Genomic DNA, 11966 nt, shown 5'->3' with positions numbered 1-11966 from the left:
TCATTACAAACAAACGTCACTATTGTCTTTCCGTCTCAGAAAAGAATTTTTATTTATCTTGGTGTAATGGGTCTTTGTTGCAGAACCGATGCCTAAATGACTCTGCAGCTGATCTGAAGGGCTATCAACTGGTGGAGAGGTCATGCTACACTTTTCTCTTAAGGAAGATGTGACGTCCAAACTTCCTGACCTTCCAATGGTAAAAGGGAAGTTCTGATTTAGGAGACCAAAAGGCCAACTGGACCTTTAAGGCACAAGAAATTCCTTCACCTCTTTGGGTATACGTCTTTAGTTGGTGTGAGTAATTATGAATGAGAAAGGGTTTGGGGTTTTGTTGTGTGCCTTTTATTTTGGGAGGATTTCCTTCCCTGTTTCATTGAAAGTGAAAAGTGATGGACGGGATTTGCCTATCGTTGTTTGGACACAAATATGGAATGCAATATACTTCAATATTCCAGTTTATTCTAGTAGTGTATTAAGTCAACATTGTCTTTATATATCTAAAATTCAAAGAAAAAAACAAATTGTTCTCATGCGTGCCACAAAATGTGAGGATGATGTAAAAAAAAAAATAAATAAATATACATAGTTTAAGTATTTTATAAGTATATACAATGTACAGAGGCAAGATGCATCCCTGAGATACTTCTTTCTCAATTTTGAACCAAGCAGTTGAACCAAGCAGTGTTTCTTTGCTGTGTTATGAAGACTGTTTCCTAGTCCAAGTATAGGTTCCCCATGAGGCAAAATCAGGTGTTCTGGAATTTCTTTTGTTCTCAGAGTTAGCACCATTTACATAGTCACTGAAATGCAGATATTCTTCTGGTACTCTCTGCTGTCAGCCAAGATCCACCTGACATTGTCTATGATGTCCCTAGTGCCACGGTCTCTTCTAAACCAGCTTGTATTTCTCTAGTTCTCTGTTGATGTATTGTTTCAATCATTTTTAGATACTCTTTAGCAAGATTTCGCTTGTGGTTTTAGTGATATTGTTTGATAATTTCCACACTCTGTTGGATCACATTTTTTGGTATGGGAATAAATATGGATCTCTTCCAGTCAATTAGCCAGGAAGCTGTCCTCCAGATTGCATTAGTGATCTAGTTTATGAATATTAATAAAGTCTATATTTTGTGTTTTTACATATATTTTTCTACATCTTAATAACTTAGTTAATAGGACTTTATAGTTTAAAAGATCTTAGAATTTATTTTTCTATGTTAGAATACATTTGATCAATTATAAAATGTAATTATAACATACACTATTATATTTGTTCCATAAAATATATAACATTTAGAGTGACATACTGTGAATTGACATATCTCAAATTGAGAGGCATTAAGATGTGAAAACAAGATCTTAAAACTAATGAAACAAATTATTCCTTATTGCCCAAACTTTTCATTTCTTAAATAAAAGCCAGGACTTTCATCAGCCTGTAAAACTTCCTCACATAATATACTAGAACTCACTCAACTCATTGCCTTTAAATCAGAACTGACTCATAGATGAGCCTCTAGTGAGTTTTCAGGTGCTATAAATTACACAGGAGGAGACTGCCCATCTTCCTTCGGATGAGCAGCTGGTAGACTCGAACCATCTGACTTTAAGGAGGCTAAACAAAAAACATTTATATACTAAGGGATACATATATATTGACAGAACACATATGAAACTGGGTTAAAGAAATAAACCAAAATCTTCTGTAAATCAGAGGTTGCTAAAATGATGGGTTTACTTGGTACTTGGCTGATTGGACATTTTTTTAAATCCTAATTTTGCCAAATTATGTATTGTTCTGCTTTATAGTAGTTTGTAAATGAAATAAAGTAACAAAAAAATATTACAATGGAGAAAATAATAAATGTATCTCCATTAATTAAGAGAAGCTAATGGATTCCAACTGTGTGCCTTTATGTTGGCAGCACAACTCCTTACCACTCAGCCACCAGAGCTCCCTATATTGTTAAAAGTAGCAAAGAAAGAGACACTATCTTTTGGGAGGAAAAAAAAAAATTTTAAAAAAACCCTAGATGACAGAGTTTTTATGTTGGGAGAGGAAATTTTCCTAACTATCTTAAAGTTGGAGTTAAGGGAGCCTAGTGATAAAAAATTGTGCTATCAACCCAAACACGAGCAGTTTGGATTCACCAGCTGAGCCATGAGAAAAAGATGAGAAATCCTCTCCAGTGTGATTTACAGCCTCTGAAAACCCACTGTAGGGTTAGCTTCAAGTCTGTATCAACTTGATGGCCTATAGTAACAACACTCAATGTCAGATCACATTTAAACTAATCTACTTTCTGTAAATCCTACATATAAATCTGGACAATGCAATTATGTACATTCTTAAGTAGGCTTGAAAGACCCCACGTATCAGAAATAAATCCAGTCATAGTCCCTACATTAAATTTCATATTATAGGGAAAAGGTACAGCGTCCTAAGAAAGACTTAAAGCAAAAAGGATTAACACTCCCCTCATAGAATATTTTTGTAAGACAGGTTTTGTCCTGTAGGAATGGTGAGTTGTTGGATGAATAAATGCCGAGACAAAGGAGAAATTATACACAGAAAATGTTGAAGAGCTAATAAGGCTGAAACGCTCAGCCAAGCAAGTCCCATCAATACACATGTCATATGTGTGCTGGGCAAAAGTTTACTAATTCTGTTGACTACTAATTCTCCCAAATATAGCAAGGTTCCAGCAAATTTGCCTATTTGCAAATAATGACTATCAAAGCTGCCAAAAATATCAAAATCTCAATATTCTGCTTTCATAATTCTGCTTAAACAACTCTGTGAACAACAATCCAGAACTTAAAAGAGAAAAATCTCTAATTCTTTTAGAATAATCAAGTATAAAACAGCATTACTCACTCACTTCCTGGCACCTCAGTATATTACAGTTATAACCCATAGTGTCTATTGAACTGACAAGCACTCCTTTTTTTTAATATTTATTTTATATTGGTTTGCTTACAATGTTTGCATACATTGTGTTTCATACAACCATTCTCATGCATTGTGCTTTATAAAATTAATCACCATTTGACTATTTCCACCATTACTGTCTTTTCAGGTCCCAGCCAGGTCTTTCCCTTTTCCTTCACCCCATCCCTCCACACACCAAACTGTGCAACTCTGTGATTTTGCCCCTACCCATCCTCACCCCCACTGTTCCCACCTCTTCCCCCACTTAGAATCCCCATACATGTTTCACTATTCTTCCTTCTGTTTTTGTAATATTGGTCTTACAAAGTATTTGTGCTTATGAGACTGAGTTAATTAATTCAGCATAAAGCTCTCCAGTCTCTCCCAAGAAGTATTTTTCAAAATTGTTGCTCTTGAGGATTGTGTAGTAAGCCATTGTGTGAATGTACCACAATTTCTCAATCCATACAGTTGTGATTGGACATTTGAGCTGTTTCCATGTTCTTGCGATGGTAAATAATGCTGCCATGAACATTGGTGTATAAATCTCCATTTGTGTCACAGTTCTAATTTCCTTGGGATATATATCTAGTAGTGGAATAGCTGGGTCATATGGAGTTTCTGTATTCATTTTTTGAGGAAACACCACCTCTCCACATCTTCTCCAACATTTATTGCTCACTGCTCTGCTAAATTTTGTCACTGCTACTGTGGTGAGGTGTTATCTCATTGTGGTTAGATTTGCCTTTCTCTTATTGCCAGTGATATTGAGCATTTCTTCATGTGTCTGTTAGCCATCCAAATATCTTCCTGTATGAAAAGTCTTTCCATGTCTTTTGCCCATTTTGTAACTGTGTTATCACTCTTTTTCTTGTGGAGACCCTGTAGTATTCTGTAAACTTTGGAAATGAGAGCCTTGTGTTGGTATTGTCAAATATTTGGGGGGTTTTCCCCAACCGAGAGGTTTTCTCTTCACCCTGTTGGAGAAAGTTTTTGACACACACAGGTATTTAATCTTTAGAAGGTCCCATTCATCAAGTTTATTCTCTCCAGATGGTGTATTTCTGGCTGTATTTGGCAGTCTCTTTATACCTTAGACTAGGTTTTCTAAACTTAATCCCAGTTTATCTCCTATGAACTTTATAATTTGGGGATTTACTCCCAATCTCTGATCCACCTTGGTTGATTTTTGTGTATGGTGAGAGGTATGGATTCTACTTTAGCTTTCTGCAGGCAGCAGTCCAATTTTACCAGCACCATTTGCTGAAGAGGTTGTCATTTCTACATTTGATAGGTTTTCTTTCCTTTTTGAATACCAGCTAATTGTATATAGATAGATCCATTACTGGGTTCTCAATTCTGTTCTATTGATCTATGTGCCTGTCATTGTACCAGTGCCATGCTGTTTTGGTTACTACTGCTATGTAGTAGGTTTTGACATCAGGAAGTGCTATACCTCCGACTTCATTTTTGTTTTTCAGAAGTGCTTTGCTTATCCAGGGTCTCTTTTCTCTCCAAATAAACTTAACAATTTCTCTTTCAATTTCCTGAAAAATGAATTTGGTGTCTGTATTGGGATTATGTTGAACATGTGGACTGCTCTGATAGGATTCAGCAGCATCCTTAAACCTAACAAAAGGTTGTTCTTGTTGTCAAGTACTGCCTAGTGGAAACCAATCCATAACTGACCCTTCAGTAGGTTTTCAGAAGCAGTAAATCAAATATTACTTTCTCCTTTCACATAGGAAGAGAATGCCCATACTTTTTCCCCTGGAGCAGCTGGTAGTGTGGGATTGAATGCTTTGGCAGCAAAGCTCCTCACCACTAAGTTACCTCCCTGTTGGTAGCCTTAAAACACTGAACCAAGTATAGCAAACAGCTGCCTTTATGAAGGAGAAAGTAATATTTGATTTATCCACCAGTTGGGACTATAAAATTAGTCCAGAGAGGGTTTTCTCTCTAGAGAATAATCATATACTCCTATAGTATACTTAGAAGTCTTAGAAAACCCATTTCATCTTTCAAGTTTATATTTTGGAACATGGTAAGAGAAAACTATGCCACTATTTCTTCCTAATAAATAACCATTTAATAAATTTTAAGCCAACTGCAGAAGCATATTGCAAGCAGGTTTTTAAGAGTAAACAGTTTTTAAGGAATATCAAAATGTTTAAAAATTTATTACATTGAGGAAATGTATAAAGATATGTTGAAGCTCTGAGCTTAGAAATCTGTCAACTTCATATTGACTTTTAAAGAAAATTTAAAAGATCTTTACAGTTCTTTCTAGATCATACTTATTGTACATAGAATGGAGCCCTTCTTACCATTAAAATATATACCCTTAACTTTGTATGTGGGAATAATCTATGACCATGATAGATGTAAATCTTGAAATATGTGGCCATGTTCTACACTTTTATGGCTACTCACTACTTAATTTCATTTAATCAAACTAAATTTCCAAAGCTAAATGGATACATTTAGTATATATATATACTCAGAGAATACTCAGAGGTCTTTTAGTCAAAACAAAACAAATTTTTAGATTAGGAAACTGAGATTCAAAGAGGCAACCATTGGTCTTGGTAACATCATAAACCAAAAATATTTTAGACTGGTACCAACATCTTCTATCTCAAAAGTCAACATTTCCACCATGTTCCAATTAGGAATGAAACTAAACTATTATAGAAGTGTAAATTACTATAAATCATGTCTTTAATGTTACTAAAGAAATTTACGGTTAGCCAATGACAGTATTTAAAAAGACAAAGGCTGTCATGAAGAAGTAGTTATTCAACTTCCTATGTAATGAAAATTCTATATTTAGTCTTCCCAGAAGCCAAATGACTATCACCCCAATTTACAGATGGAATCATTTATATTCAAAAGCCTCAGTAACAAGGCATATAAAAAATTTTTTATCTCTACACAGGAAAACCCCTCTCTGCTGTACCTATCAATCAGTATACTTCTTCATTACTCTAGCCAGAAAAATCCCAAAAGTCATTAGTATGTTTAGTTTAGAGCAAGAAGGTAATTTCCCTTCTATTGTATGCACTACCTTCTTTCACCTAATGCAAAAGTTTGTACCAGCACAAATAGCAGAGGTATGTGGATGTATCTAAAAGATTTGTGTCGTTTTTTAGAAATTCTTTTACCTTTTTTGAGTTTCGGTTTCCTCTATTGTACAATGAGAGAGAAGACAGAGGAAAGGAACTAAAGTCCCTTTTCAATTCATCAAGAAAGAATTCCCTAAGGGAATTCACCTTCATTTATTTCAACAAAAACTAATAAGAATCTTCCATCTGTTTTAGGCATGCACCACCAAGAAACTGTGAATTCGGCAAAATTCCAAAGTGCTCTCAGCTCTACAGAGAAAAATTACTGTGGAAACAAAAGCATCTACTTTTAAAGAAATTCTTCAAAGACACCAGAAATACAATACTGTAAGTAAAAAGAAAAAATCCTAGAGTATACTTTAAATCACTACTACAGCTCTTGTCTTGCCAGGATGAAAGATGAGAGCTAAAATGCTTACGCTGTAAGTTTATAATAAAAGAAAAAGACCCAAAAGATAGCTAAAGGGAAGTAGTGCTATTTTTTTGAAAGAAAGAAAAACAGCAAAAACTTCCTCCCACGTGAGTATCTGGAAGGTTTGGCAGTAGTACCATTCAGAAACAAATGAATTTAATGTATTCTGTGAGATTTTCTCAGTGATAAATATCAATATAAGTAGCTGATTATTTCTCCATATCACTTTTGAACTTCATGTTTTGAATTTAGATTTCAAAAAAATAAAATAGAATCAATTTAAATTCCTAATCTTAAAATTCAGACTTGGGAAAATAGTAACTGTTCTTAAATGGAAATCTGAAGCACAAACTTTTCTCTCTTCCATATGAAAAAATTCATTGTCTTGGGCTGGGTTTTTTGTTTTGTTGTTTTGTTTTGTTTTGTTTTGTTTTGTTTTGTTTTCATTAAGACCTGCCCAAAGACGGGTTCCAAATACTGTTCAACATCATAATGAGGACCATTAAGTATGGTTTCCCAGAAATGACTCATTTGAGATTTACCAGGTAGCCACACCTACCCAACATCACAAACCAATGAAGTAGAATTTTGCAAAGTACATCTTAGATGACAAAACAACAGAAGACAAAAAAAGAAACTCCTGCCTTTTGTGAGTATAAATAGTTAGGAAAGGCCTATGAAAATGTTACTACAAATGTATGAAACAATGCAATCTTTGTAAAAATAAGCAGCCATGTTTTATTAACTAATTTGTTTTATTTAATGAGGATAAAGAATAAAATACATATCCTGAATACTGATTATGTGCAAAGTTCAGACAACTACAAAAATATGATTTAGGTGTATATATATGTAAACAGAGGCTGTAGGCATAAATTCTCTCTTTTTTTTCTGTCACTAGAAACTGTGATTTTCAGATGTCACCTTTCTAGCTTTGTCTCAGGGAGCTCTGGTGGCCTAGTGGTAAGAAGCTGCAATGCCAAGCTAAAAGCAGGTGGTTCCAATTCACCAAATGCTAACAGGAAAAAGATGGGCAGTCTCCTCCCATGAGATTTACAGCCTTTAAAAACTCACTGAATGGTCAACTACAACTCAATGGCACATGACAAGAACTTTGCTATCTAGAAAACAACAGGTAGAACTTATTTGAGCATTCTGAGATTTCTTCCAGTTCTAACTCATATCTGTAAGAAACTCCAGTGCAGTATCTAAGGAGTGAGCACAGGACATGAGGCAGAAACCCATATTCTGGTCTCTGTAAGCACTGCTGGAACTAGCCAGCTTCTGCAGTGAGTCAGAGATTATACACACTAGCTTTATGCCTTAGAGAAATCATCAATGACTATAAAAGCACTTAGAACTCAGCCGGAGGAAACATTATTCTTTGAAAACAGTAAAAAAATAGATAGGAGGCAAAAGAGGTTAGAAGCCCTCACGACCTCAGATGCTGTTTGTCCTATGGCTTTTATCTTGGCCATCAGAAGGTGCTGGGTTCATTCGAGTGACCTATGTCCTCCAATCTTTAAGAGAAATAATTCTGAAAGGAAAGGTCCTCCTAGACATTCCCTTGTGCGACACTTGAACATGCAGATACAACCCTGGCTCTCTTTTAGAAGTCAGTATTTACCACCGTGGTTAGGACTACAGAATGGAGTCACATTCTGGCCCCACCACTTACCTGTTATATGTTCTTGAGCAAGTTGACCTCTGTGTGTTTTAGTTTGTTGTTGTTGTTGTTATATGCTGCTGTGTTTTAGTTTACTTTCCTATAAAAAGGAAAGCTAAGAAAATCTAACTCATAGCATTGGTGTGAGAAATAATCAAGTGAATGTATGCAAAGCAGATAGGATTGAAGTTAAAGTAAATGTTAGATAACACCTGAGCCTTGAACTCCCTAAAAAGGCTCATCCAAAGGTCATAAACAATTTGCTGGCAGTGAATGACATCTGGCTGATCTATCCTCTTTGAAACAAATGATATAGCAAAGGCTCAACGCTGGACTCAGCTGTTACTAATAGGATTTTGCAGAGATCAGGAGGAAATGAGATTATCCTGAAAGTAGGAAAGGGTTATTCTGATTTAAGACAGGATCTCAAAGAGAGATATACACACACACAGACACACACACACACACACACACTCACTCATACTCTCTCACACACTCAATCGGGCCATACGCTACACTTTTACCCTCTCACATTAAAGAAATTAAATAAACTACAGAACTTTTTAAGTGGATGGATCCCAGGAGATGATAGAAAAGTAGCTGAAGCTCAGAGAGGTTGAGCAACTTGCTCAAGGTCATTCAGCAGTAACTGACAGAGCTAACACAAACAAATCTTCTGATATGCACCCCCTTTCCCACCCAGTACTGAGCCTGTTCTCTCACCAAATAAGCATCCTGTCCTTGAACATAAGGAGAGAAAAAAAAAAAAGGCAAACCCCAACCCCAACCCCACCTTTCCAGAGCATTGTGGGAACTGGAGAGAATCCCCTTCAATCTGCTACCCTCTCACAGAACTTCTGTGGGATTTTCCCTTCTTTCCTTACTCTACTCTTCCAGGGTACTTCTAGAATTTGCTCACTTCTTGAAAGGGAAGCAGTTTCCGAAACAGAAGTCACAACCTGTTCATTTACAAATGATCATTTTCCTTCAAATGTGATATACCTCGTCACAGGTAATTTTAAAAACCTGTGAAGTTTCTTCTGCTCACTGATTCAACCAGAACTGACTAACTCCACTAGGTTCTTTACAAAGGGTGTGATCCAGTTGGAGAAGAGGAAAACAAGGAAGATGCACACTAATAAGGGGAGCGGGCTTGGAGAAGGAGGACGAGGAGTCCACTGAACACTCTGCCAAGTCCGGACCCTGGAGATGGCTAGATGGCTAAAGCTGCGGGGAGGTACAGAAGTGCTGCGATGGTTGCACTGCCACTTTCTGGTAACTGACAACCGGCCAGTGCACCAAACTACACCCGAAGGAAGTAGGTAAGGGTTACCCTGAGGACGTAGAAACGAGGAGCCCTCAGCCTCAAACTCCCTTTCTTTCTCTCTGATCTCACCACTCTGCATGCCTGACAAGCACACCCGAGTTCGCCAGGTTCCAACCCTTCACCACCTTCGGAGAAGTTCCCTCAGCTATCCCAAATGCTGGCAAAACAAATGGGAAAGCCCAGAACCCTACAGAGTGCCTCCACCTCCTTTCAGGGAAGCGATCCTGTCCTCCTCTACCCACACCCCCCAAAAAAATAAAAAAGGGCTTTTGATGACTGATATACTGACGGACACTGAAAGCTTAACGCTGCAGGCACAGAAGCTCGCGTGGGGGGGTCCCTCAGCCCGAGTCTGCGCTGCTCGGAGCATGGGAGGTGTAAGAAACACCACCAAGTGCGCGCTCTCTGCACGTACACCCACCCGCGAAACCGGAAGGCAGACTTGGCTTTTGCCTTTCACCCTCCCTACCTGAATTCAGGGACCAGGTTAGGCTGCAACCCGTAAAAAGCAGCGGAGAGAGTGACCAGCCACCCGGGTTTGTAACTCCCGTTCTCGCATTCCAGATAAGGCGGAGACCACTTGACATGGCTCTTATCCCCGCCGACCCCGTCCTTGCGCCGCCAGCTATGGCCCAGGCTCCGGGGCCCCTGATGGGAGCCGCGGCGGTGCAAGTGGGGCCTCCACTTGCGCCGGAGGCCGTGGAACCACTCGGTCTCCAGCGTGGCGTTAGCCAGGTGGTGCGCCGAGGAGGACAGGTCCTGGAACAGGATGCGGCTCTCCTCGCGCGTGGCCTGGAAGAAGACCTGCGGGGACGGCGCGGACAGAGACTCGGTGCTAAAGGTGATGGCCGCCCGGGAGATGCTGGGCTCGCCCTCCAGGAGGCTCCGCACCAGCGCCTGGTACCACTCCAGGTCGCCCTGCAAGTTCTGCTCCCGCGACTTATTGCTCTGCAGCATCATATTGAGGAAGTTGGTGGCGTGCGTTAGCGTGTCCAGAGCTCCATGCAAGGAGGGGTGAGAGCTGGCTAGGGCTGCGGACTTCCCCGGCAGGCCCGCCAACTCATAGCGGCCGGAGCAGTTGGCTCGCTTCAGCTGGAGGGAGTCCCCGGTGTAGAGGTAAGAGGCCACGTCCATGGGCACCTCCTCGGGGAGTTTCTGCGCCAAGATGGTGCCGTCAGTGGAGCGGCTCCAGGGGATCGAAGGGTCGGAGGCAGAGGCGCGAGCAGACGGCTGGGCGTGCTGCTTCCCCTTCAGGGTCCTCTCTCGAGGGAACTCGGGCCGTCCCGGAGGGTCGTAACTGGCTCCTACAGCTCTCAAACCCAGATGAGCGAACAGAAGGCAGAGAAGTAAGGGGTAAGCCATGGCTCCCGTCTGTCTCGCCGAAAGAAGAGAGGACGGAAGGAGTCACTTTTTAAATTCTCTTCATCAATCGATCAACATTAAGAGTTTCACTTGGAGTCTTCCTCCTCTCCAGATGACACCAGGAAGGGGGACCAAAAAAAAAAAAACAAAAACAATCAAAGGGTTTTAACAAAAATGTTTCAAAATTGGCCCGGATAGCTGAGCTACCGTCACAGGAAATCAAATCACCTGTGGCAATGCTGGCTGCAGCCGCTCCACAATGGGTCGGGTCGGCTTTTTACGCACCTCGCAGCCTTGAGCGGAACAGGTTACATCCTCTCTCACTCCCGGCAGCTATAGTTAGCCTGCTTACGTCTTTCTGCTCAGCCGCTTCCACCGCTGTTTTCATTGAGGTGTGTTCAGGAGCTGCTGCGGCCGCTGGTGCTGTGGCCGCCGCGGAAGCTGCCGAAGACGCTGCTCCATCATCTCTCCTGGCAGGTCGTTCCCGCCTCCCGGCTCTGGCTCCTCCTCTGTCACTTGCGGAGCGCGCACGCACACACACCGACCCGCACTCGCGAGCGCCCGAGGCTGTCCCAAGGATTTCTTTTAAGGTGTTTGCATCTCTGGAGTCGAGAAGTCCCGGCAACTGAAACCACACTCTTGTGCTCTCAGTGGGAAGAAAGACAGTTTAAAGGAGCAGTTTGGCCGCAACAGAACCCTTGCAGGGCGGATTCAAGCCATTTTGTTAGCTGTTTGGTCGGCTTTTCTGTCAATCAGGCGACTGCCATTTGTTGGGCTGGGAGGGAGCTGTCCAGTGCTGAACCTGAGGCAACGGCGCGGGAGATTGCTGCACCAAGTCCTTTCACCCACTCCTGTTCCCTGATGACTCGGAAACCTAAGTGGGTGGAGGCAGGGGTGGGCGGGAGTGAGCGAAGCAGCGGAGCTTTTGTGGCTCTGAGAGAAGGAAACTTGGACGTGCTGTAGAGGAGGGTGTTGGCGTCTTGCATTCTTAGTTAAACCAGCCTTTTCTTTTGCCTGGAAAAGAGGGAGAAGGGAGTTTTCATTTCTGATTTAAATGAGAGGGGAGGGGCGTAGGATGGAGACGTGTCCTCTTGAGCATCTGCTCATTTTAGGCAAATTATCAAATCCTCCTCCTTATC

The 11966-nt window shown here is 40.6% G+C and overlaps 1 protein-coding gene across 1 annotated transcript in view; it reads right to left on the bottom strand.

Annotated features, from left to right (window-relative positions):
- GPR158 (G protein-coupled receptor 158) overlaps window positions 1-10827 on the bottom strand; it is a 570604-nt gene extending 559777 nt beyond the window's left edge. The window contains 1 exon segment of the mRNA XM_006887106.1: window positions 9935-10827. Coding sequence (XP_006887168.1) covers window positions 9935-10827 — 893 coding nt within the window.
- Window positions 10828-11966: the final 1139 nt, after the last annotated feature.

Source organism: Elephantulus edwardii, unplaced genomic scaffold (assembly GCF_000299155.1).
Source record: "Elephantulus edwardii isolate Elephantulus edwardi_28Jun2011 unplaced genomic scaffold, EleEdw1.0 scaffold00054, whole genome shotgun sequence".
NCBI classification, from domain to species: Eukaryota; Metazoa; Chordata; class Mammalia; order Macroscelidea; family Macroscelididae; genus Elephantulus; species Elephantulus edwardii.
This window is presented reverse-complemented; position numbering and strand designations above follow the sequence as displayed.